The sequence below is a fragment of the Azolla caroliniana genome, unplaced genomic scaffold (assembly GCF_043228905.1).
Source record: "Azolla caroliniana isolate FFs.n. ecotype wild unplaced genomic scaffold, voAzoCaro1.0.p SCAF_22, whole genome shotgun sequence".
In the NCBI taxonomy this organism is placed as follows: Eukaryota; Viridiplantae; Streptophyta; class Polypodiopsida; order Salviniales; family Salviniaceae; genus Azolla; species Azolla caroliniana.
The window spans coordinates 6,911,009-6,938,194 of NW_028230457.1; the positions used below are offsets into that span (position 1 = coordinate 6,911,009).

General features: G+C 48.8%; 1 protein-coding gene across 3 annotated transcripts; it reads left to right on the plus strand.

Moving 5' to 3' along the window:
* The first annotated feature begins 257 nt into the window (after positions 1 to 257).
* Positions 258 to 4,463, plus strand: LOC147849894 (protein NARROW LEAF 1-like). Of its 3 annotated transcripts, none has more exons than XM_087337040.1 (5): positions 258 to 1,290; positions 1,790 to 1,933; positions 2,254 to 2,494; positions 2,981 to 3,478; positions 3,881 to 4,463. In XM_087337040.1, exons 1-5 carry the CDS (start codon positions 739 to 741, stop codon positions 4,294 to 4,296), a joined length of 1,851 nt encoding a protein of 616 aa, XP_087193166.1. In that variant the 5' UTR covers positions 258 to 738; the 3' UTR covers positions 4,297 to 4,463. The 3 variants fall into 3 exon arrangements, with proteins under 3 accessions (XP_087193166.1, XP_087193168.1, XP_087193167.1); XM_087337042.1 differs by having other exon boundaries at positions 3,890 to 4,463; XM_087337041.1 differs by having other exon boundaries at positions 261 to 1,290; positions 3,884 to 4,463.
* Positions 4,464 to 27,186: the final 22,723 nt, after the last annotated feature.

Below are 27,186 nucleotides of genomic sequence, written 5' to 3' on the forward strand. Positions count from 1 at the left end.
GAGAGAGAGAGAGAGAGGCAGGCAGACAGTGTAGTGTATGTGAGTGTTCTCTGCTTTTTAACAGTTTAGCTCTCTCTCTCTCTATGCTATCCTCTCCTCACCTCTGTTCCCTTATTTCCATCTGTCACATAAACAATTTAAATCTTTATTTATGCCACTCTTTGCAAAGCTAATGCTAATCTGGTGACTTTCCCCCAGAGACAGAGGTGTACCCCCCCCTCCTCTCTTCTAGTTCCATTTTGTTTCATTTCATTTCATTTGTCTGGCTTAGAGTCTCCATATGTGTTCCCCTGCTTTTGATAGTCATTCATTTTATCCATTATAAGACTGAGATCCTTAAGGCTACTGGAATTATGCATTATGAATTATGAATTATGAATTATGATACATACATCTATCTATCTATGTAAGTTTGGCTGGATAAAGAAGGATAATATCAGTATGAAGAAACCTTCTGTTTCTTTCTTCCGTTGTAGGAAGGATTCTTCTTCTATTCACATAGCAAAAAGGGGAAGCTAACAATTTGATGTTTCTGCAGCCAATCGCTTACTACCTTTCCACCATAGCCCTTTCTCATATGCTACTTCTTGATTTTTGCACATAGACTGTAAGATCTAGTGTGTGGTTTCAAAAGGGTGCCTATACATCCAATCCATTCATGTCACAGAGGTCTTGAAAGACATAATTTTTTTATCCTTTCTAGATAATATTTTGTTTCCTCGTATGTATTCATAGGACATGGATATCACTAGCCTTGCGCTTAGAAGTGGAAGCAAGAAACAAGACCATTCTTGTGTATCCCAATTGGAAGGATCATCTTGCCCTAGTAGGCCTAAAGAGGGAAACTTGTCTAAATCCAGCTCTAGCTATGGCTCTACTAGCTCAATGGAACCAATAGCATCGGGAGCCAATCATCACACTTCGGAGAATAGTGCAGCGTATTTTCATTGGCCGCCGTCATCCCGTTTACATGGAACAGCGGAAGAGAGGGCAGCCTATTTTGGTGGCTTGCAAAAGGATCTTCATGTACATGATAATGAGCATATACTTGAACCCCCAACAGATGCACAAATCTCGCCCAATGGCCAACAAGCTAGCACCTTGCTTGACCTCATGACTATCCGAGCATTTCATAGCAAACTTTTGCGACAATTTAGTCTTGGCACAGCCATTGGCTTTAGAACTAGAGAAGGAATTCTGACAGATATCCCGGCTATCATTGTATTCGTCGCTCGGAAAGTTCACAAAGAATGGCTTCATGAAGTCCAATGGCTTCCACCTGTTCTTGAGGTATGCTGGGTTTTATAACACGCTCATTCCTTGTGTTGTGGATAGAAATTTGGATGTCAATGTTGTATAGCCATTGTTTCAGGAGCAAACAGAATGTTGTAAAGACATTTTTTAAGAAAGTAATGGATGTTATGTGCAAGCTCAACGTAAAAGTTATAAAGAGTTTTTATAATCACACAACATCAAATCCATCGCTAAGGTTCTGAATTGACAACCTGAATGTTGCAAAGCATAAGATTTTCTACTTCACCTTCTTCATATTTATAAATGTGGATTTTCGTGCCAAATTTTACTTGTGAGATGATGTGAAAAAGTCTCTCTCTATATATATCGATATAGTATCTGGGTGAATCTGTATGCAAGAAATTGTCGGGGTGTCTAAAGCTTTGTTATAGGATGGATGCATAAAGACAATGCTTCCGCATTGTGTTTGAACACTTGATGTTAACATCATTGATAACTGTGGTTTAAGCCCCCTTTCTTTTTTTTTTCTTTGCAGGGGCCTGGAGGAATTTGGTGCGATGTTGATGTCGTAGAGTTCTCTTATTATGGAACTCCTGCTGTTGCTCCGAAAGAACAGGTGTACACGGAGTTGGTCGAGGGGCTGCGAGGCAATGATTCATGTATAGGACCAGGTTCTCAGGTAGGACACACACACACACACACACACACACACACACTATGGCTCCCCCATAATTACTTGGAAGATGTAAACTTGGAGAGTGCTGCTCTCTTAATTAATCTTCACAACATACACCAGGATATATTTCTTTTCTTTTTTTTATAGCTCTAGCATCATAAACCACATTGATGACTACTTCACGAGACTGAGTTTTTCGGTTCCAGAGTGTCTAGAGGAGCCAGAGAACATTTGAACTTCATATAGCTTGCCTTCTTTTTCTTCTTCTTGTGTTTTGTGTTGTATGGATGATGACATATTATTACATGAAATCAATGTCATAGGTGGCAAGCCAAGAGACATATGGAACGCTCGGAGCTATCGTCCAAAGCAAGACGGGTCTGAGGCAAGTCGGGTTTTTGACAAACAGGCATGTTGCCGTAGATTTAGATTATCCAAGCCAGAAGATGTTCCATCCGTTACCTCCCAACCTTGGTCCAGGTGTGTACCTAGGTGCTGTCGAAAGAGCAACGTCATTCATCACAGATGACTTGTGGTATGGCATCTTTGCAAGCATGAACCCAGGTAAGAAAGATGTTATTGGGAGGGAGATCCACCAAAATTCCCCTATGACTTGGCTGAATTCCCAAAAGATCCACCCCAGATAAGATTGACATTACCAGGGTTACCCCTATTTCTCTTTTCTCTATCTCAGTTTCACACTGAGGCTATGTTTTTCCAAACTACCGGCAGTATACTCCTGTACCTAAAATTTCCCTCTTTGCTTCTTTCAAGCTCTGCAAAAATGCTATCTCAATCATAGACAGCCTTGGGACAGAAATTTTGTGTGTGTGTATATATAGGGAGTATTTTGGCAATTGGAAACAATCGGAGAGAGAAAGGGCAATCTGGTAGTTTCCATCTTGTCAAGGGTATTTTGGGAATTCAGAAAACTTAAAGAAGTATCTTGTCCAATTTCCCAAAAGTTTTTCATGAATTGATTCTTGATAACTCAACTCATATTATGGCACGTTTGGCTGTTGGTCTGATTGATTGGAATCTCTATTGCAGAGACATTTGTAAGAGCCGATGGTGCATTCATACCATTTGGGGATGGCTTCGACATGTCGAGAGTGACGACGACAGTGAAAGGGGTGGGTGATATGGGGGATGTCATGGTTATAGACCTTCAAGCTCCAGTAGGAAGCATTGTAGGAAGACAGGTTGTAAAGGTCGGTAGGAGCTCGGGTTTGACAATGGGAAGTATCATGGCATATGCCCTTGAATACAATGATGAAAAGGGTATCTGCTTCTTCACAGATTTCCTCATTGTTGGTGAGAATAAACAAGCGTTTGATCTAGAGGGCGATAGTGGAAGCCTAATACTTATGACAGAGTCCGGAAAGAAACCGAGGCCGGTGGGGATTATATGGGGTGGGACAGCAAACCGAGGTCGTCTTAAGCTTCACAATGGATATGAACCGGAGAATTGGACAAGCGGAGTTGATCTTGGCCGTCTGTTAGACCTTCTTCAACTCTCTCTCATTACAAGCAGCAAGAGACTTACAGGTGCACATCGTGTAACTTTTACAAAGGTGGTTACATTTTGTGTAATGGGATTGATTGATTGATAGATGGTACGTATCGGAATGTCTAAATGCATCAGCATATGTTGGTGTTTTCGCTAGTTAAATTATAGCCTTAATTTATGCATATCAAAGGGTACCAAAATAGAAGCCAATGCTCATATAAATTGTTACAATCTACAGTAAGCTGCACTTGCTTACTTACTAGGTACAGGAAATATATTGAATGGAAAACGAAAACATATTGAAGGTAGTTTGAGGTAGAGAGATCAATGACCAAACACTCCACAATTTGATGTCACGTGCACATGGTTAGTTATTTTGTTATATTTGCTAACTGTTGAAGTGAGGGCTGAAAAAAGACTTAACATTTTTCTTTGGGAAGTAGTTTCAGCTGAGGAGCAGAGGCATCGGACGGCAGAGCTTACCGGTGGTTCGAGCCATGAACCACTAATTAGAGGTATTGAGGAGAAAGTAGAGACATTTTGTGATGAAATTTGTGGTGACATTCACATGACACCTTCGGAACAACAACAGCAACCAGTCTTGGCTGTGGCTCCAGATCTTCCCATTATCACATTGATGGATTCTAGCGAGAACATACATGCATCCAACACTACTATGACAGCGACTAAGGAGTTAAAGCTTTTGGACTTTGGTTTCGCACCGAGAGATCATCAACATGCTCAGCTTGGAAGCAAAGACCCTGTTTCCAAAACTAACATCAATAACAGCAATTCTGAAGAGCTTTCTTTCGGGTTGCAATTGTTCAACAGGGATACTAAGAAAAGAAAACCATGAAAACACACACACACACACACACACACACACACAAAGAAAATGAAAGCTAGAAAAAATTGGTATTTAGAGATTGCCTCTTATCATTCAATGCCTTTAATGTTATAGTAATTGCAGAAGACTATGTATGTAGTTAACGCCATCAGACTTAAAAACAAAAGTTAGATATTGAACCATGTTATCATTGTGTTTACGATTATTGTAAATCGTTCTTGTTTTCGACAGTTTTAAAAATGTAGCCTCTTACTTAGCTTAGGTTACTGTTGTGGTTTATATGGGCAGAATCTGGAGATAAGTGGCCATGTATGGGGCATAATGGTCCATCCTTGGTCTTGCATGCATTTCCAATCAATGTATGCTCACGTGTAGTAGTCATACATGGACATAAATTTTTGTGGTAATGATTGTGTATCCAATCTTGTAACTCATGACATAACGGTCTTCCCATTTTCTAATGTACCATTTCCGTGTTTTTTGATTCTCATGGACAGACTATGTACAGATCTTAATATCATTTTGTATCCTATAGTAAAATGCATTTTCTGGGAAAGGGAAGTGAAGTTAGCGAATGGACATCGATGAATGGCTATTCACATGGGATAATGGGCTACTATTTTTCAAAAATGCCCGCTTGGGAAAGTCTTTCAGGAATAACATGATATTTTTTGGTATGGCATTCATTAAAAGGTAAGCTCTTGGTAATGTCATATACCTTAGGTGATAACCAGGGAGAACCTTAATGACCGTTCACTTCCTAATGGAGAAACTATGGATAGTTAAAGATAATTGGCATCATTTCCTGAAAATTACAAGAATTGTGACTGTTGTATAGCCACCAAGTCTTGAAGATCATGAAGTTGTAAGGGTCTGAATTGGTATGGTTGTGAATTCTCGGAAAGAGGTTGCATGCATTGTATTGATACAAATTAAAGTGAAGGTCAAAATGCATTCTTGGGTTATATTATCATTTTTTTGTCACTTCTCTCATCTCGATGAGGCAACATGGGAGGACAAGAGAAATAAAGATATTGTGAGATATGGTGCAAGTGGAGAATGGACATTTTGACTAAGAGAGAAAAGTGTCTAGGCATTGAACTGAATTGCAATGCATATAAAGGAAATTGAATTGCAATGCATTTGATAAGTCTCCCTATTTGTATCTTGATGCCTCATCTCACATCGAAAGGATGTAAGGAGTCAGAATAGGCTTGGGGCCTTGAAACAACCCACGAGCAAGAATCAAGATGGTGTAGAGAGAGAGAGAGAGAGAGAGAGAGAGAGAGAGAGAGAGAGAGAGAGAGAGAGTATTTCAAATATTAAATCTCATACATTATCTTTACTATTATGGTGGTTATAGGTATCTTAGGAACCTTTTCATAGTTCAATGTTTTCATTTTCTCTTTCTATTTATTTATTTACATTGATTTAATTAGTGTACTTCACAAATCCCTATAAATGAGTTAATTTGCTAGTCATTGTGATCCTAGATTTTCACCATGGGCAAATTTGTTGGCAGGTAGAGCCGTTGCTCGGAAATCAACGCATAGATAGATGTCTAGTATAGTTCTTGTTTGATTTGGGAACTTCACATAGTTTCATGAATGATGGTTTGGTTCTTATATTGGGATTTCAACCCATTGTAAGTGATCACACCTATAACATTGTCGTGGAGAAAACCGTCCCTAGGCAGAACCGGAGAATAATGTGCGCGAATCGGCCCTTACACGCGGGCACAAGTTTTGTTGTAATATATATATTTAGGTACAAGTCGGCAGATGGGAATATCCTAGGTAGCACGCATTTGTTAGGTAGAAAATCGAGGTGTATCTCTGTCCGAAAGGACAAAGAATAAAGATGATGTAACGGGTTGTGATGGCCTCCCTCCTTGGGCTATAAAAGAGAGGGAGAGGAATCGTAATGGGGATCGCTTTTGTCGAGGACAAAGTGCTGTTGGATTGGGACCGAACTCTTCTCCTCCGTCTTTCTCTGTATTTTCTCTGTGCAGGTTTTCGGGAGGTTGACTTTGCCCCGCGGAATGCCGGAGTGCTTCCGGCCGAGTCTCAATCCCGCGTTTGTGTGCGTGTAGGCTTCAAAGCTTGTCGCTCACCGGCCTGCCGGTTGTAACCCCTTTTATCTGATATATATATATATACACATACACACATTCATCTTGCTTCAATTAGTTGCGTTTCTGTGTATTTGTGCATGTGCGAAGCACGACCATTGTCTTTCTTGCTCCCCTCCTGCTCTCTTGTTCCTCAGACCAAGACCCTCGCGGTCCCGCCTCGTTCTACATGCATGTGCATAATAACATGACATATTTGGTGAACCCGACGTGAAAAGGCGGCAGAGGAATAGAAAGATGAGGGGATCGGAGCTTGTAGAAGCCATGGTTTCAGCTATGGATCGGATAGTGAGTGCGCGCGAAGGCACAGGCGCCCTCGATAGGTGTTACCCGTTCCTTTGGGTGAACACCTTCGATAGATCTGCGGCTATCGGTATTCAAGGGCGTGGTACGTGAAGGCTCGTAACAGAGGCGTCGAGAGAGAGACAGTGCTCAGAGAGAAAACACTAGCGAGGTCTTGACAGGCGTGGGCGGCGCTGAAATCATAGGTATGAATCAAAGCACAGACACATGGAACAAACTGGGCACAATTCAGATATATTACCGCGACAGAAAAAGATTACAGAACACGGCCTACAGCCGGTGACCTTACAAGATTATCTAGTTACAAGGGACTCAGCTAGTGCTTCCGCTTATATTTTTCTTTTCTCCTTCCTCTGAGGTACTGGTCCTCATTTAAATAACTTTTCCCCTAATACACAGCCCAGCCGTCGGTGGCCCATGATACTCGAACTCAGCGTTTGCTAATTTCCTAATTTTACAGTTTTGTCCTCTGGACAACACCTGGCACGCCCGTGGGACAGGACCTTGTCCGTCGGACCCACGACTTACAAAAATACTAACAATATTACAAAAATTGCCTTTTAGGCGTGATCCTCGTTTGATTCCTCTTTTAAGATGTCGAGGATGTTTTCGGGGTCCGGGGTGGTGGCAGGGTGGTCTGGTTGGACTGTCGGTGCGGGGGGTTGAGTTTGGTCCGGGGGTGTCATATCTTCTCGGGCGTCCGCCTCAGGTGCGGCTGATTCTTCTGGTGGGGGTGTGGGTTCGAGGGCGTTGATCTCTACTCCGACTGGATCTGGTACCGTGTGGGCGTCCATGGGATGTCTGTTGGCAGGGGCAAGTTCCTCTTGTGCCGTGTCCGTGATCTCCTTGCTGGAAGGTTCTTCCTTCTGCTCGTGGCCGTTGGAGGGTTGGTTGGGATGGCTGCGAGTCGTTCTCGTTCGAAGGCTTCTGCTTCCAGGCGAAACAACATCTGACCGTCATTGAAGTCCTCCATTATTTGCTCGATTGCCGCGGCGTGAGATTTTGCCAAGGACTGGTAATCCTCGGTTAAATCTGCACGCAGGTTTTGTATGCTGGCTTCGTCCATTTTGTAGAAGCCACGGCCCTCCTTCCGTCGGTTCTCGACGTCGGCGCGTAAAATATGCAATTCGGCAGCTTGGGCTGCCCATTCGTCTCCTGCGCGACTTAATGTTTCCTTGACCTTTTTGGTAAGGTGCTGGCGCTGTTTCTCGATCAGTATTCTGATGCGTGTCTCATCCATGCCGGGCTGTGCTCGGATGGCTGCTAATTCCTGTTTTAAGCCGTCGACCTCGGCCTGAAGCTTCTTTGCTCATAGTTCATAGATGGCTTGACTGTTCTTTGCTTCTGCGGTTACGAGCTGGATAGCCTGCTCGTAACGCTTGGTGAGTTCTTCGGTGGCTTGCTCCCGTTCTTTTTGACACGCGGCCCAGACTTGTTCCCGTTCGACGATTCTCTCTTCTTGTAGGGCGAAGTAGGAATCCGATAATTCGTCTTTTTGCTCCGAAAGTAGCTTGCATTTGATGAAAAACTCGTCAGCCATTTCTTTAAGGGTCGTACGCTGACTCTGCAGCTCGGCATTCTCCGCGATGATTCTCTCCTCCCATTGGCGATTTCTTTCCTCCTGCCGATGGTTCCAGTCTTTCGCATTGTCGAGTGCGGCCTGTAGGTCTAGGACTTCCTTCTCTTTCTTTGCCATTATGGCTGTGTATTCCTCCAGCTTGCTTTTGAGTTCGGCTTCTTTGCCTGTGGTTTGCGCTTGTGTTACCGGCCGACAAAGGAGTCCAGAGTGTGAAACGGGGAGTTCTTTAAGTAGTAGGAATGTTGTTGTAATTAAGCTGTGAGTGAGGACGGACGGTCCGGAATCGGTATGCCGTTCCGGATCCGGACCGATCCCGAACAGGTGCGGATGGCACCGTTTTGTAATACAGACCGGAAACCTATTTAAAGGCCCGGATACAATGTAATGAATAGCGGTTAATTAATAAAGCTTAGTGTTGTTATCTCTCTGTGTTAATTGCCGTTCTGCCTTCATTGTTATATCTTACGTGTGTGATTATTGAAGACGATCAGGCTAAGTAACCTAATTAAGTCAGATTAAGCGTTGAGTCTAATCCTGTTGCCGTAACACCCCTTTGGTGAAGTGTCTTCCGTAGACACCCTGTGTTAGGCCATTGTCCGGCCCTAAGAGTTAACACAATTTTTGGTGACCACGATTCCTGTTTTTGCAGCGAACGACGGCACGAATGGATGTCTAGATCAACGCACGACCTGGTTACAGATCGAACTCGACGCCTTGCCGAAAGGCAAAGGAGACGTGAGGCTTTCTAGTAAGCGGCGCAGGAAATTAGAGCGGATCGCTCGTTTTCCAACGTAATCTGGAGAGTAGCGGAGGACTCCCTCTAGTTACAACCAACATCGCACCCGCACAACGGCAGCAGCCTAAACAGCCTCCGGGAAACCGAATCCCTTCTCCACGCGTTGGCAAACGGAGAAGGCGAAGCAGAAGCCTTTTCAGCATATGAATCGGACTCCGAAGGGGAATACAGCGTGCACACGAACTACCGTAGCAACAACGAAACCCCGGGTGGACCGGAGGACGAAGGATCGGATACCTTACCGACACCGGAACCGGAAGTGCTAACGCTGGAACCCCCGGAACCAGCAGAGGAAGAGCGACCTCTGACACCGGAAGTCGAAGAGGAGAGGCCTCCGTCACCAAAAGAAGAGGAAAGACCACCGACGCCGGAAACAAATCGGGAAAGACCACCAACGCCGGAGAAAATCCCGGAACGAGCACCAACACTGCCAGCCCGCGCACTGATACCGGACGACGACATGCCGTTCCAATACTCCAAGTATAGAGATGATCTGGACGCGGAAGCTCACGTGCACGCCTTTGAACAGACCTGGGAAGCCAACCATGTGTCCCAACGATTGACCCCGGATGAAGAGGAATGCTCTAAGATAGCGGAATTTGGCGTCACATTGGAGGGACCGGCAGCAAGATGGCGCCGGACGCAGGACCCGTCTACCATCAACACCTTTGCAGATTTAAAAGCTAAATTCTTGCATTTTTTCCAAAAGGAGGTGGACCAAACCATAATGGTAGGCTTATTTTATACCATCCGACAGGAGGCAGGGGAGAGCATTCCCCAATTTTTCATCCGGTTTCAACGGATGCATAGTCAGCTTGCCCGCGCACCCCCGGAGGAGGAATTAAGGACGATATTCCTAAACGCGCTCCGGGAACCCCTACGCACGGTTTGCACGGTAATTGACTTCCGCACAAGTACCATCGACCAGGTCATTGACCGGGTGAGAGAGATGGAAAAGACAAGCTCTTGGCTCACACTGGGAGCACTCCAACGGGCGTTACCATCCGATGAAGACCTCCGGTTTCGGCAAGCAATACAGTGCACAACCTGCTTGAATTCCGTACACTCGGCTCTAGAATGCACTATGAGGACGCAATGTGTAATCTGTCAATCCAAGGGCCATATGACGGATAGGTGCGAGTATAATCTATTGAACCAGCAAGCACCGTCCGTCCGACAAATTGAGCCACGCAGCAGCCAGGATGAAGAAGAGGAACTTTGGTGGCGAATGGACCGCGACCGACCGGCACAGGATGTCCGGTATGGCAATCGACGGGAGAATGATGTCCGGTACGGTGATCGGCGGGATAACTATGACCGGCATGATCAGTACCGGGATTACAATAGACGATACGAACATTACGACCGGGAGCACTCCCCCGGGTATCGTCAGCAACGGGAGGAATACGGCAGATATAACGGGCAACCCCGTCAAGTGTACCGCAATAAGAAGAGCTATAACAAAAAACGGCATTTCAAAAAAGGCGGCTACCCACGGGATCCGGAACAAGGAGCTCCAAGTAGCCAACCGGTCCAAAACCCCGCGCATACCACAGGACCTGCCCCGGGTACAACAGACAATGCCGAATCCAGCAATACCCGGAAAGCCTACTCCTACTACTGCTGACAGGAAGGCCATTATAGTAATCAATGCCCGGTGAAGAGCTATGAAAAACGACCGGCGGTAAATATGGTAGTCCCTGAGGTGGCAGATCTACAGCAGGTGACCACAAGGTCGAAGGGCCTGGCCAAGGAATGGGAGACGTAGGAGACCATCCGGAAACAAGCAACGGAATGGGTGAAGAAAGCAAACGAGCAGAATGTCACAAACTTACAGCGGCAAAAGGAGAACACCGTAGGGCTTGCCGGCGGTAGTCACTCCGAGAATGAGACATGGCAGGCGTTGTCGTGAAGAATGTGCTTCACGATATAAAAATGAACTTAAATGTTGTATTTCATAATATTTGAGAGACTTGAACCCACATTCTTATAAACGATATACAATGTACATACCACTAGGCTAGGCTATTTATTTGTAAAAGTGTGTAATAAATGTGCTTCATGATATAAGAATGAAGCTATATATTGTATTAAGTAAAATTGAGGGACTTGAACCCTCAACCTTGTATACCAAGCACCAAGTATACACCACTAAGCTAGGTTAGTTATTTTAGAATGCATTTTCATCATTATACTTATCCCATATCTATTTTCATACATAGCCATCATTCATCACATGCAATGCATGTGCGCCAAATGGCGATCATGCATTACATGTAACTCATGCATTGCATGCATGCCATGCTCCCATACATTACCATATGCATGGTAACACTTATATAAAGAGGGGAAAGGGAAAACAAGGGGATCAAGAGAAAGTGAGAAAGTAATACAATTAAGTAAAGAAGATTAGCTCATTGGGTGGAGAACCTCTTGTTTCGAAGTTGAGGTCGTGAGTTCGAATCAAGGGTCGGTAGAGAAAGGGTTCATCTTGCTACCAAACATTGTAAAGTTGGTAAAATCTTGTAATCGTAATACATATCATATACTTTTTTGTCTTAAATCATACTTTGTCTCTACCTTGCGTCTTGAATCATACATTGCCTCTATCTTTTATCTATACTAGTCTCACTCTCACACATATTACTTTAAACTATTATTCTTCATATCCTTTATCTTCCTAACATTTGAGCGCAAGCCTTATAAAAGTTCCTTCAACTCCCCTTAACCTTAGTCCCTGCGACTTCGCCGCACGAACCACAACTACCCCGACAGCGTTGCAAGAATGCCAGATTACGTTGCCACTAGGAAGACTCCTACAACTCGTGCCAAGATTCACGGAAGGACTGAAGACGGCCATGACGGCAGGAGAACCATCACCGGCACCGGTACTCTTCTTGAATCCGGAGGAGGGACCAACGGTGGTGGACACCAGCAGTCCGGTAATCACTGCCATTGTAAAAGGGAAAGAACTCCCTGGCACAGTTATAGACGGAGGCTCTGGGGTGAATGTAATAAGCCTCCGGACGTGTGATGCCCTAGGAATCCACGAGTGGGAGCCGTGTCTGTTCTGGTTGCGGATGGCCGATACAAGCTCAGTGCGCCCGACAGGATTAATACGGAAATTAGAAGTCACCGTGGGCGGTCATACATTTCACATCTCGGCAGTAGTGCTACAATTACAGGCACAAGGCGCATACTCGCTATTACTGGGGCGACCATGGTTGAAAACGGCACATATCAAACAGAATTGGAGGAAAAATATAATTACCTTTCGGCGAGGAAAAGCCAAGGTACGGGTACCAACACAGCCAAGGATGAGCACTGGCAAGGAATGTACACCGTTGTATGCGGAATGCGTCAACATGCTAGAAGGGTTAGCTGACGAAGAAGAAGCTCAGTACTTGCAGGAAAACCCGAAGATCATGCCCCTCTTCGAAATTGACATTGCCGAAGCAGTAACACCATACTTACCGCAACCGGAAGAGGCTGAAGTAGAAAAGGATAAAGACGCAATCCGGGAGTTACCGCAAGCGCAGGAAGCGTTGGAACGGGAAATGGCCGTTTCACAGCGCGTAAAAGCGTCGCAACTGGAAGAGGTGAACCTAGGGACCACAAACGAAGCAAAACCGATGCACATCGCCAAGGAGATGAAGTCCGAAGACAAAACGACGATGATCACACTTCTCACGGAATTTCGCGATGTGTTCGCCTGGTCATACGGAGACATGCGAGGACTCGACCCTCAGTTATACCAGCATCAGGTTCACTTGAGCAAGGACGCAAAACAAGTGGCACAAAGACGGTACCGGATGAACCCCAATTATGCCGCCAAAGTCAAGGAGGAAATCGACAAACTGCTAAGAGTTGGCTTTATCCGTCCGGTAAAGAAAGCGACATGGCTGAGCCCGATTGTAGTTGTACCGAAGAAGAACGGAAAAATTCGAGTTTGTGTGGATTACCGAAAACTCAATGCAGCTACGGTAACGGATGCGTTTCCACTTCCGTTCACAGATGGAGTGTTGGATGCCGTCGCCGGCCATGAGGTCTATAGCTTTCTAGACGGATTCAACGGGTATAATCAGATCCGGATGCACCCCGACGACCAAGAGAAAACGGCTTTCGTCACCGAATGGGGGGTGTTTGTGGCCGTGGTGATGATGTTCGGACTCAAAACGGCACTGGCAACATTTTAACGAATCATCATGGAAATCTTTGGTGAATATATTCCGGCTTTTATGCAGGTTTTCCTTGACGATTTCTCCGTCTATAGCCGGGAGGAGGACCATTTTCAGCACCTCTGTCTTTGTCTAGAAAAGTGTAGAGCGTACCGGCTAAGCTTGAATCCGGCAAAGTGTGTATTTGGCGTGTCCAGTGGAACTCTATTAGGACATATTGTGAGCTAGGAAGGTATTGCAGTCGACCCGGACAAAGTGAAAGCCATATTAGAAGCACCGGCGCCGGCAACGACAAAGGCATTAAGCCGGTTCTCAGGCCAGATCCAGTGGCACAGCCGGATGCTCCGATACTTGGTCAACCTGGCTACACCGTTGCATGCCGCCGTACATCGGACACCATTCTAGTGGACCGACACCGAGGATAGGGCGTATAGGGCCCTCAAGGTACTATTGTCGCAAGCACTGGTAGTGCAGCCTCCGGATTGGAGTAAAGAATTTCATGTGTTCGTGGACGCCTCCGACATCGCAATCGGAAGCGTACTTATGCAGCTTACGAAGCCAAAGTGGTACCGGCCAGTGTACTATGCCAGCCGGAAGCTATCCCAAGCAGAACGGAACTAGTCTACCACAGAACGGGAAGCTCTAGGGATGATCTACAGTGTGACAAAGTTTCAGCATTATTTATTGGGAAGGAAGTTTTCCTTCCATGTAGATCATTCGGCACTCCTTTACCTGGTGTCCAAAGCGTCACTCACCGGCAAATTGGCCCGGTGCACCTTACTGTTACAGGAATTTGAGTTTGAAATATTCCACCGACTCGGTATACAGCATGCCGTGGCGGATTACTTAAGCTGATTAGAGTCCGGAGAGACGGGTGACGGAGTTGCGGATGAGTTTCCGGATGCGGAGCTGTTTCGAGTCACTACGGAAATGGCAGCAGATGAGACGGTGGCACAGGAAGACAAGTGGCTCACAAACATGCACCAGTTTCTGAGCACAGGACTGCCTCCGGAAGAGATGAACCGGGACGAACGGAAACGCCTAGCAGTGCAAAGCTGACATTTCTGCTTACTGCAAGACACACTTTACAGCAAGGGCGCGAACGGCATATGGAGACGGCTGTGCGCAACGATGAAAAGGACCTGATACTGAGGGAAGCCCACTGCGGAGTTGCCGGAGGTCACTATGCTGGAGATGCGACGGCCAGGAAAATATGGCAAAGTGGCCTATGGTGGCCAACCACATTAAGAGATGCGGTACGGTACGCAAAAGAATGTGACCTATGCCAGAGAATGGGCCAGCCAACGGAGCAGGCTCGTATGCCACACCAGCCGGTACTACCACTCGAGCCATTCCAGAAGTGGGGGCTGGACTTTGTTGGACCGTTCAAACCATCGGCAATGAGAACGGGTAATCGGTACGTCATCGTCGCGACGGATTACTGCACGAAATGTTTGGAGGCCAAAGCCTTAAGAGACAACACCGCGGCGTCAACGACGAAATTTCTATACGAGTACATCTGGTGCCGTTACGGATGCCCAATCGAATTAATAAGCGACCAAGGGGGGCACTTCCTCGGCCAAGTAGTTGAAAGCCTGACGACATTCTATGCCGTTGTCCATAAACGGAGCACACCTTACTATTCGCAAGCGAACGGTTTAGCGGAATCGACGAACAAAACGCTCCAGAATATCCTCCGGAAGATCATCAACGAAAACCGAACGGATTGGGATACCAAGCTACATAGCGCGCTTTGGGCATACCGGACGGCATACAAAACGAGCATTCGAACAACACCGTTCCGATTAGCGTTCGGGCTAGAGGCGGTAATGCTGGTTGAATTCCAAGTACCCAGCTTACAGATCCAGCTACGGGAACGACTGAACGAGAAGGAGTCGGAGGCAATACGGTTAACAACGCTGTGTGAACTCGAGGAACAACGACTGGCAAGCATCCTGCACTTAGAATTGGAGCAATGGCGACGGAAAGCATTTGTCGACCGGCACAGGAAAGGAAACGAAAAAATGTTCGCGATCGGCAAACCGGTGTTAGTATTTCAGACCCGGATGGGCAAGATGCCAGGTAAACTACGGTTTAGATGGACCGGACCGTACTGGCTAACACGTGAGTATAATGGGTCCTACCAGTTAGGGACACTTGCCGGCGAAGTGCTAGGCAAATGGGTCAACGGATTCCGATTGAAGCCATATAGAGGACCGATGCCCAAGAACCCATTTGAGCAAAGGACTGGCGCCAAGACATCAGAGACGGTGAGCAGGTAACTGGGGAGAATGAGGCCGGTAAGGGTCCGATCGGACCAACGGACAAGTAACGCCAAACTAACAGAAAAAAAAAATAAAAAAAATGAAGTAATCATGCAAAAGCGAGGAATGAATGGACGAAAGAGCGAGGAGCGAAAAGGTACGTAGTGGAGATTTAAAGCGCCACCACAGGACATAATGCTATTTTAGTACACGACGTGCACACACTCGAAAAAGGCGCCAGAATGCACAGAAAAAAAGCACAGTGTGTGGAAACCCTCTACTTTCGAGAACCCAGGAGCACAGAAGCACCAAGGCGCTGCAAGGTCATCAGACGAGAACCTACGCACAGAGAACCCCCGCTATCTGAACTCTCTCTCTCTCAATCTCACTCTCATCACCATCCAACCTCGCCACCACAATCCGACCTCGACACAGACATGGACCCACAAACGCTGTTGGAGGCCGCCAAGACATGGCCAAAGCAACACGGGCTCGAGGGCTTCTTGATGATGATGGAAGTACCGCCACACAAAGAAGCCGACAAGGTGATCAAAGAAATCGACACAGAGGTCATAACGGCGGAAGCTATTCGAGCGTTATCAGGCCTTCCGGAGGGAGGCATACTCACGATTGACAATCCGACCCCGGAGCAACTCATCAGGTATTTTGGTGAGTACTCCCTAGCTAGTAAGGGCTACCGGACACAGGGCGGCAGAGACATGTTGTTCCGCGAGATTGCTCGTGTGCTCCACGAATACGGCCATGTGTACCCTAGACCCCCTGTCATGCCGCAGAACCGGGCAGGGATGATCATCGCCAGCCTATGAAGGTATCAAGGTGGATTGGCCGGTATTGATCGCAGATGGGTTGTGTGCGGCGATCGAGATCATCAGAGGCAAAGACGACAAAGAAGGCCGAGAAGGACGGAGGATATGGCACGCCGTAACGCAGTGGCTCACCTTGCTTGTGCCACCCGTCCAGCCTGTCCAGCCCAAGAAGCGAGGAAGAGTGGTGGAGGGCACCCCAAAGACGGCTTCCAAAAGACAACAGTTGTTGGACTCTAAGGCCACTAAGGGGAAGGCGGAGGACACAGAACAGGCAGGAAAGGAAAGCGGCAGCCGGAAGCGGCCAACGGATGCGCAGGAGGAACCACCGGCACGGCCCATAAAGGTTACACTCCGCCGACCAGTGAATAGAGAAGCGGACCCCTTGGTGGGAAACTCAATGCCGGGACTCAGGAAGAGGAAATAGAGGAGGAGCCTACGGAGCACCTCCAGCGACGGTCGTCGGCAAGGACCGTTGAGGCAGCCGGGAAACGTTCAGACCCTCAGACGGAGGGAACACCGGCTCCCCATACTGAGACTCCCACGCCAAGGGAGGAACCGGAACCGGTGCGCATGGCACCGGAATCAGAAGCCCCGGCACCACCGGCAACACCGGCAAGTCCCATCCCGCTAGAGCCGGAAAGGTCAATGCAACCTCCCTCGGCCAGGCAAGAAGAAGCGCAAGGGGAACCAGGACAGCAGGGTGGTCCACAGGCAGAAAGGAATTGCAACTCGGCGCAATCAGGCGGGACCACGCATCTACAAGTGAGCCCATCTGTCAAACCTCCGGGCAAACGCAACAACAAGGCACCGGTAGCCTGTGGCTCCGGTGGGTAGGCGAACAGATTGTCGGAGCAGTGGGATATATTGAGGCGGAAGAAAGAGCGCAAAGCGAACGGTTGCTCGTCACAACCGAACAACTAGAGACGGCCCGGTCCAGAATCCGATGCCTGGAAAAAGACTTGGATCAGGTCACGACAGAGATGGCCAAAATGGCTTTAACAGCAACACAGATCCAATCAACCGTGACTCCGGTAAGTGTACAGAATAAAGAAACGGATCGACCTGTACATATCAATAAGACCCCGGCAACGGAAACCATTCCGGCGAGAGATGCGGCGCAAGACTAGGAGCTTGCGGAATTGAGAGATGAACTTGCCGGGCTAAGGAGCCGTGAACAGGAATTGAAGACAGCGACCGAAGCCGAATTAAAGAAGACTACTGAGAACCTCCATCGGGCAGAGGAGAGCCTCCGGAAAGGCCATCAAGCATACGAACGGCTAAGGGAGGAAAAAGACAAAGTGCTGCAGGAAAAGGACAAGCTGCAGAAGACGGCGGAAACGGAAATTGAACGGCTAAAGGAAGAGCTCTGCTAGCAGAAGGACCGCGAGGACCGGGCCCATCGACAGATCAACGCACGGCTCAAGCAAAAGACAGATGATTTTGAGCACCTGCACTAGGACTACAAACGGCTGGAAACGGAGCATAAAGAACGGATGGCCGAGCTCCAGCAGGAAGTTGATCGGGCCGCGACGGCGATCGCTGACGAACATGCGGAAAATACAAGACGCTTGGACGAGGTGGAGAAGGTCCGGATGGAGCTCCAGAGGCAGCAGCAGGAAGAAAAGGAGAGAGCGTCAACGGTATTGCAGAAATTACAAAGCACATATCAATGACAATTGACGCATTACAAGGAGCAGACGGAGGACAACGTCAAAATCATCAAGCAACTGAAGGAGAAACGACAAGCGGCGGAAAGCAAATCGCAATTGGGAACGGGCCGGATTTAGTCCATCCTCCGGGCATGGCTGAATCAGACAAAACACTTGATTGATGAAAGCTCCGTAAGATGGTGGACAAAGTGGGCACAAAACGCGGCGGAACTCCAATTGCTACGGGCAGACGTGGCAAACCGACGGAAGGAAGGAGATGATTGTTATACGTTGACTTCCGAGGACTTCACCGCCATACGGGACGAGCTGGCCGAGGACTTCCAAGTCCTGGCGGATGAACAGCTGGCGCATGTCCGGCGACTCGTAGCTCAGCTAGACGATGATAGGCTGGACGCTCAAATCTAGTTTGAAAGCTACAAGCAGTCCCGGGTTCGGGAAGAAAAAGCACGGGCAGCGGCAACGGTTAACCTTAGTGATGAGGAACCGTCGCCGGCCGAGGGCCAGCCCGGAACCAGTCAACCGGAGACCACTACGACAGAGACGCTGGTGTTAGAGCAACAAACAGAGGAGCAGCCACAGCAGCCACCAATGGACCCGTCGCAGCAGACATCAACAGAGCAGCAACAACAACAGCAACCACAACAACAACAACCAATTCCCGATGAACCATTGGAGACTCTCGAACAAAGCATTCTGGATATTTTAGACGAAGAATAGCAAGGGTCGGTTGTGGATTCGACGTACAAGGTACTGTCCCACGGGCGTGCCATGTGTTATTGGTCGGCAAAGGAGTCCAGAGTGTGAAACAGGGAGTTCTTTAAGTAGTAGGACTGTTGTTGTAATTAAGCTATGAGTGAGGACGGACGGACTGGAATCGGTATGCCGTTCCGGATCCGGACCGATCCCGAACAGGTGCGGATGGCACCGTTTTGTAATACAGACCGGAAACCTATTTAAAGGCCCGGATACAATGTAATGAATAGCGGTTAATTAATAAAGTTTAGTGTTATCTCTCTGTGTTAATTGCCGTTCTGCCTTCATTGTTATATCTTATGTGTGTGATTATTGAAGACGATCAGGCTAAGTAACCTAATTAGGTCGGATTAAGCATTGAGTCTAATCATGTTGCCGTAACACCCCTTTGGTGAAGTGTCTTCCGTAGACAGCCTGTGTTAGGCCATTGTCCGGCCCTAAGAGTTAAAAACTTGTACCTGGCCCAGTGCTTCGTTCTGCTCGTGTATCCTTTGGTCGGCCTGGGCTCTAATCTCGGCCATCTGCTTGGACGCTTCTTCTTTTAGGTGAGCCATCGCCTCCTGATGCCGTTGTTCGTGTCTCTCGGTTCGCCATTGTTCTTCTTTAAGCTCCGCGCAGTAATCCCGGAGCGGGGGTTCTGTCTGGGTTGCCACCTCCTTGGGTGCACGAGGGGGTGGTATCTCAGTCTTCTCCATAGGCGTGGCCGCCTCGGTTGTTGTGCAGGCATCGACCATTTGTAACGAGTCCGTTTGTGTACTGGCCTGCATCGTCAGGATTGACTCTGTGACGGTGCTTTCATCCATCATTGTTATGCGTGGAGGGGCTGGGAGGGCCTCGGTGGTCGTGGCCGGAAGGCTCAAGAGTTGTTGTTCTGGCCGGTTTTGCTCCCAGGCTGCCAACTTCTGTTTCGCAGTGTGCCATAATTCTGTAGCCATCTTAGCCTGGTTTTGGGCTATTTTTATCTTTCGGGCCATGTCTTTGGCTGCCCGCGTAGTGCGATCCAGGTCCCTATATGCCTCGATAAGGGCCGTGTTCAACTCGGGAACCTCCATGAGGAGAGCGGCCTGTTTTGCCTGCTTCTTTCTCCCGATTTTTTGTAAAGCCCTATCGTCCTGGGGCTCAATTTCACCTACTAGCGCGCGTTGAATCATTTTTGTTTCGGCGTGCTCTTCCGCCATTCGAGCGACTGCCGCGACTTGGGCTCTGGCGAGGAAGTCGACCAGCTCGAATGTCGTACCGAGGCGTAGGAGCGCACTAAATTCTTAAGCCTTCGCGGGGAGGTCTTTATACCCGAGGACTTCATCCTCTGAGATCTGCGTTGTCTGCCCATGCTCGATCTTTCCCTGGTTCAGCGATGCCTCCTCAGGGATGATGGCCAGGTTGCTCTGTCTGACAACTAAGGCTTGCTCCTGTTGTGGCTCTGTCTATTCTGCCGAGGACACGCGGTTGAGTCGTCTTCTCTTGCTCGGCTATGTTTGGGGTTCCGGGGCCGGTAGTGTCGTTTCCTCCGCTTGCTTCCTTTTCTGGGGTCGTGGTGGTGCTGCCTGCTGTGTGTTGGGGCATGGGCTAGGCCTTGGGGAAGTTACCGAGGGGCGCAACGTTGGTTGTCGAATGGTGACATCATCTGCCGTGTTGTCTTCCATGGCTACCTCCTCCTCCCATTCTTGGCAGGTCTCGGAAACTGCCCTTTTCTGTTGGGGTTGGGTGGGTGGTGGTGCAGATGCGGGGTTTTGGTCGACGGCAGGAGGTGGAGGCGATTTGGACTCCTCCCATGCTTCGTGGTTGATGGCAACGGATTTCTCTTTCTGCCTTCGTGGTGGTAGTGGGGACGTGAGTGTGCGAGGGGAAGGAAGAGAAGAGGGTGGGTATAGAACCATCAAAAAGTGGGTAAGAATAGACAACATCTTCTTACCGGACTGAAATGAAGCTAAGGCGGCGCGGAGTCCTTCGCCTGTGATGATTCCCCAATCGATTCTGTTTCCTTCATACGCGTTGATGATGATGGCTGCCTTGTTCTGCGGCATGCTTGTTGGGTTCGTATGCACGAACGCATACTCCATTAATATACGAGCAATCTCCCCGAAAGCTCTGTTGGGACCGCCATACGTGCGATATGCCTTCCCTGAGGCTGAGTACTCACCGAAGTACGCTTTCATCTTCGATGCCGGGGGTAGATCGACCTCATGGTCCCCTCCCTGTTGCAGGTCCAAAACAGCCCGAAGCACGTTGTTGGTGATGGCTTCGGGCATCTGGGTGCGCGGGGGCATCGATGATCTTCAGGTAACCGCCCATTCCTCGTTCCTGGAGCCAGGCGCGGGTTTCTGTTGAAGCGATAAGAGGCATGGTGGAGATGGAGACGGGGTTTGACTATGTGGAAGCGTGAAGAAGAGTGATGAGGCGAGGGCGAGACAGAGGAGGAACAACAGGAAGGGGAAGTTCAGCAAAGGGGTTATGAGAGTGAAAGAGGGCTTGAGAGCAAGAACGTTTAGAGCGATGAGAGCGAGACGGGGTTTCTGAGCTTGAGAGCGATGGAGATTGGGAGCGATAATGAACTTCTATGTCTGTGCTGCGTTTTGGAAACGGTTTTAGTAACTTACTCCTAGGGTTTTGTGCCTGAAGCGAATCCTGAAGATTCTGAGTCGTGGGTGCCATAATAAGTGACTAACACCACGTGTCCTGAAGGTAAGTGGGGTACTTCTAGTGCTTTGCATGTGCTTAAATAGGTACTAAATGAGTGGTGGCGAGGGGTGCTCCTAAATTTGTGGGTGCCTAGGTGGGTGGTGTAGCTGTAGCTAATTGGTGGCTAAACTATGGTTAATCCTACCTACTACTACTTTTATTAATTTCAAGAAGGTGGGTGAGTCCTTATTCAGGGGGACACGTGGCCTCCTCCGTGGTGGTTTCCCGAAACGGGTTGGGTGGTGTAGTGCCTCGATATGGTCGAAGTCGGAACCCATTGGCCCAGCTTTTGACAGTGTCGCCGGCGAGTGTGCCGAGCTGGAACGTCCCGTTGAACTCGTCGATAATCTAGAATGGACCGGTCCACCAAAATCTTAATTTTCCCTGCATAGACCCGAGTCGCGTTTGAAAAAGAAGAACCAATTTGCCGATGGTGAGCTCCTTTTCCAGCCCGTGTCGATGTCGATCCACGAAAGCCTTGCGTTGCCGTTGGCGTTGTTCGAGCTGGGCCATACTCTCTATCCTATCGTCGCCGAGTTCGAGGAGTTGTTCCAGCCGGTATTGCTCGGATTGGGCCTCGGGGAGCCGTGCTGTGATTTGAACTCGGAGGCTCGGGACTTGGAACTCGACGGGCATTACGGCTTCTAACCCGAACGCCATTCGAAAGGGGGTTGATTGGATGCTTGTTTTGAAAGTCGTACGATACACCCACAACGCACTCTGGAGTTTGTCATCCCAATCGGTCCTGTTTTCATTGACAATCTTCTTCAGTATGGTTTGGAGGATTTTATTGGTCGATTCCGCCAAGCCGTTCGCCTGCGGGTAGTATGGTGTGCTTTTCTTGTGCACCACCACGTAGTGGTGTGTAAGCTCACGTATTATATGATTCATGAAGTGCCCACCTTGATCACTAACGAGCTCAATTGGGCATCCGTAATGGCACTAGCCGTGGATGCCTCCGTGTTGTCTCGGAGTGCCTTAGCCTCGACCCATTTGGTGCAGTAATCCATGGCAACGATAATATACCTATTCCTTGTACGGGCCGCGGGTGGTTTGAAAGGGCCTACAAAATCCAAACCCCATTTTTGAAATGGGTCCAACGGAAGAATCGGCTGGTGTGGCATCCATGACTGTTCCATTGGTTGCCCCAGTCGTTGGCACAAATCGCACTGCCGGCAAAACTCGTGAGCATCTTTCTTCGTTGTCGGCCACCACAATCCACTTTGCCAAACTTTCCTTGCCGTGGAATCCCCGGCGTAGTGCCCCCCAGCTACTCCCTGGTGGGCTTCCTGAAGAACGGTGTTCTTCTCGAATTGCCGAATCGCTCGGCGTCATATGCCGTCCGAGCCTTTGTGGTAGAGAATGTCCGAGACGAGGCAAAAATTCTGGCTACGCACTGCTAGGCGTTTTCTCGTGTCAAGGGGCATGTGCTCGAGAGGTACACCGGTAGTGAGAAAATGGGTCATCTCCGTGATCCATTCATCTCCGTTATCGTCTGGTATCGTGGTCAGGTTAAATAGGCTGGCATCCGGTAGCTCGTCGTATATTGTTTTCGCCGGTTCCCCTGACTCAAGACGGCTCAAGTAGTCGGCGATGGCATGTTGTACCCCGGGTCGATGCTGAATCTGGAAATCATACTCTTGTAGTAGGAGCATCCACCGAGCCAACCGTCCGGTAAGGGCTTGTTTATTGACCAAATAAAGAAGGGTCGAGTGATCCATGTGAAAGGTAAATTTTCGGCCCAAGAGGTAATGCCGAAATTTAGTGATGCTATAAATCATACCGAGGGCCTCCCGCTCGGTAGTGGAGTAATTATTTTCCGTAGTCTGATAGGCCGTGTCCTCGATTGACGTCCATTGGAAGGGAAGGTGATGGACTGCCGCGTGTAAAGGTGTCGCGAAATCGGCCAGGTGTCGTATCATTCGGCTGTGCTACCGGATCTGTCCCAAAAAACGGCTTAGTGCCTTAGCGTTGGAGGGTGCGGTGGCGGTCAGGATTGCCTTTACTTTATCCGGGTCCATAGAGATGCCTTCTTGACTGACAATGTGGCCGATAAGGTTGCCGTTGGTGACTAAGAACGCGCATTTCGCCGGGTTTAAACTCAATCGAGCTTGGCGACATCGGTCTAGGCAGAGTTGTAACTGGGTCATGTGTTCCCGTTGATGGCCATACACGGTGAAATCGTCGAGAAAGACTTGCATGAGCGCCGGGATGTAGTCATGAAAGATTTCGGTGATGATGCGCTGGAACGTAGCCGGCGCCGTTTTTAGACCGAACATCATTACTTCTGCTACAAAAACACCCCATTCCGTGACGAAAGCGGTTTTCTCCTGATCCTCCGGGTGCATTCTTATCTGGTTATAGCCGCTGAACCCGTCGAGGAAACTGTAGCATTTGTGGCCGGCTACCGTGTCAAGGACGCTGTTCATGAATGGGAGAGGGAAACCGTCGGTGATTGCTGCCGCGTTAAGCTTCCGATAGTCGACGCAGACGCGGATTTTTCCGTTCTTCTTTGGGACCACTACGATCGGGCTCAACCACGTGGCCCGTTTAACAGGGCGAATGAAGCCCACTCGGAGTAGTTTGTCGATTTCCTCTTTGACTTTAGCGGCGTAGTTGGGGTTCATCCTGTAGCGCCTTTGCTGAACCGGTCGAGTATCGGGTAAGATGTGAATTTGATGTTGGTAGTATTGCGGATCCAGCCCCTTTATATCGGTCTAAGACCAAGCAAAAACATCCTGGTAGTCGGTGAGCAATCTTACGAGGCATGCCCGTTCTCCGGTTGGTAGATTATTGGCAATTTGTAACGTACGGGGATTCTCGTCCGAACCGAGGTTTATTGTTTCCAGGGTTGATGCTTTCACTTGTTGTGAAATGGCGAGTTCGCGTTCGAAAGCCTCCTGAGCATGACGTAGCTCGGCAACTGTGGTTGGATCTGGTTCATCTTGGGGTGGTGACTCCTCCGTGACTTCCTCGTCTTTAGATGGCTCGATGGTTGGTAAGGCATTCATTTCGAAGAGAGGGATGATTGTGGGATGATCATCTAGGAAGTCATCAACCTCCTCATCGGCCAAACCATCAAGCATATGGACCCCTTCCACGTATAACGGCGAAGTGTTGAGGGCGACGGGGACTCGTTCTTCAGTGATGATTCGGACTTTTGTCTTGCCTCTTCGGAACGAGATCATGTTGCATTGCCAATGTTGCTTGATATTCGCTATATGCAACCATGGTCGACCTAGTAACATTGGGTAGGCGCCTTGTGTCTCCAGTCTTAGCACGACGGCTGAGATTGTGAACATGTGGCCTCCGAGTGTGAAGTTGAGATGGCGGATTAACCCAATGGGGCGAACGGAGCGGGTGTCCGCCATCCGAAGCCAAAAGGGGCATGGTTCCCATTGATCCAGGCCGAGGTTGAGACACGTTGACTCGCTAATAACGTTTACGCCGGATCCGCCGTCGATGATGCATCCGTGCAGGTCTTGTCCCTTAATGATGATTCGCACGGCTGGGTTCTGAGAATCCATGAGTGGTGGACTGGTTCCTGCTTCGGTGAGGTGTACCAGTGGCGTCACGGGCTTAGTATTGGCCTAGAGTGCCGCCAGGGTGTCCTGAAATCTCGGCATGAGTGGTAACAGTTTATGTAGGGGCAGCGAGATGCGGGAGTTGGTAAGAACATCCCATAGCTGGTCGTCCTCCGACGACGTGGATCTCTTATGTCAGTTTGCATGTGTACGACATTATTTTTATTGGCCGTGTCGATCCATTCTTTTGCTACCTTATGAACTTCATCTTGGATTTGCCACTGAGTAGTCTGCGCTTTACTCCGGGTAGTGACCGTTTGAACATCAGCCATGATACTGTTCACCGCGGGTGCCTTGCCACGATTGGTTGTTGGACATTGCGTGGCGTAGTGGCTTGGTTGGTTACATTTAAAACATGTCACGTTGGCCGAGCTGCTGGTGTCCGCTCGGTCTGTGTGTGGAAGCTGTTGTTGTTGATTCTTAGTCTCGTTTGGTGGTGGGTTGTTCCAAGGTGCGTTGGAGTTGCGCTGGTCATTTTGAGGAGCGTCCCGTCGACGGTTTTCATTAGGTCTTCTATTGTTGCGTGTGTTGCGGTTGTCGTTTCGCCGATCAATGCGTGAGTTCCGTCGGTCATACTGGTCATCGCGATCGTCATCATATCGAGCATAATCATCGTGCCGGTCATCGCGATAATGATAACGACGGTCATCATGTCGGTAGTCGTCGTCTCGGCGCCGTCGATCCGGGGATCTCGGTCGGTCGTTATCCTGGTCTCGGTAGACATATCGCTTGTCCTGCCAAGAGTATGTATTTCGTGGCTCAATCTGGCAGACCGGTGCCGCCGTTGTGCAGTTCAACATATTATATTCGCACTGCTTGACCGTGTGAGCTCGAGACTAACAGATCGGACACTGTGGTCGGTGGGGACATTCAAGGGCCAGGTGCCCTGATCCTGAACACGCCGTGCATTGGAGGGCCTGGCGAAAGCGATTGTCCTCTTGGGGAAGAGCTTTTTGCAAGGATGTCATCGAGAAGGCCGCGCCGCGCCGGGTCCGATCGAGGGCGAGAACGCGCGTTATGACTTGTTTGATAGTATGGTTGGCGAAATTTGTAAGTGTGAGAGTCGTTCGGAGAGGCTCTTGTAAACTGGATAGGAAAGTGTCTGGTATATGTTGTGCCGATACATCATCGGCCACTTGTCTGTAGAGATCCTGGAACCGGATCGTGAACTGCGCGACCGTTTCGTGCGGTTCTTGGCATATAGAGAAGAATTGCCGGAGCAGTTCCCGTTTAGGCACCTCGCGATGAAAAAGTTCAAGGAACTTTGTGCGCACGATCTGGAAAGTGGTGGCCTCTCCTATTTCGAGGCGAGAGTACCATCGTGTGGCCGGTCCATCGAGGGAGAGTGTGAACTCGGCAATTTTTGAGGCATCAATTTCGGCTGGCGTAAGGCGGTGCGTTGAGTGGTTGGCCTACCATGTGGATATGAAGGAACATATGTGTGACTCTGCGTCTGGTCCGTTGGTGTATCGTGGGTATGGGTACGACATGATGTCGTACTGTGGGTCTTTTGGTAGCACCGGAAAAGGGTTTAGTTCCGGTTGATTGACCTCCGGAGGGCTCGAGGGGGGTTTTGGTGGTGAATCAACTTGCGATCGAGTGTCCAGTGGCGAGGATTGCACTGGGGAAGCCTCCGATTGCTCGGGAAAGGATTGGTCAGTGACTGCCGAGTCGGAAGTTCCTTCGACTGGCTCAGGGCGTCGGGTGGCTGGCCGAGACCTCGTGGTGCGAGAGGGCGCCGTAATAGCGGCTGGTGGTTACCTTCAACGAAGTCTGCTGTGCACTCACAGCTGTAACCAAGCGTGCCAAATTGTGTTACCCGTTCCTTTGGGTGAACACCTTCGATAGATCTGCGGCTATCGGTATTCAAGGGCGTGGTACGTGAAGGCTCGTAACATAGGTGTCGAGAGAGAGACAGTGCTCAGAGAGAAAACACTAGCGAGGTCTTGACAGGCGTGGGCGGCGCTGAAATCATAGGTATGAATCAAAGCACAGACACATGGAACAAACTGGGCACAATTCAGATATACTACCGCGACAGAAAAAGATTACAGAACACGGCCTACGAGCGGTGACCTTACAAGATTATCTAGTTACGAGGGACTCAACTAGTGCTTCCGCCTATATTTTTCTTT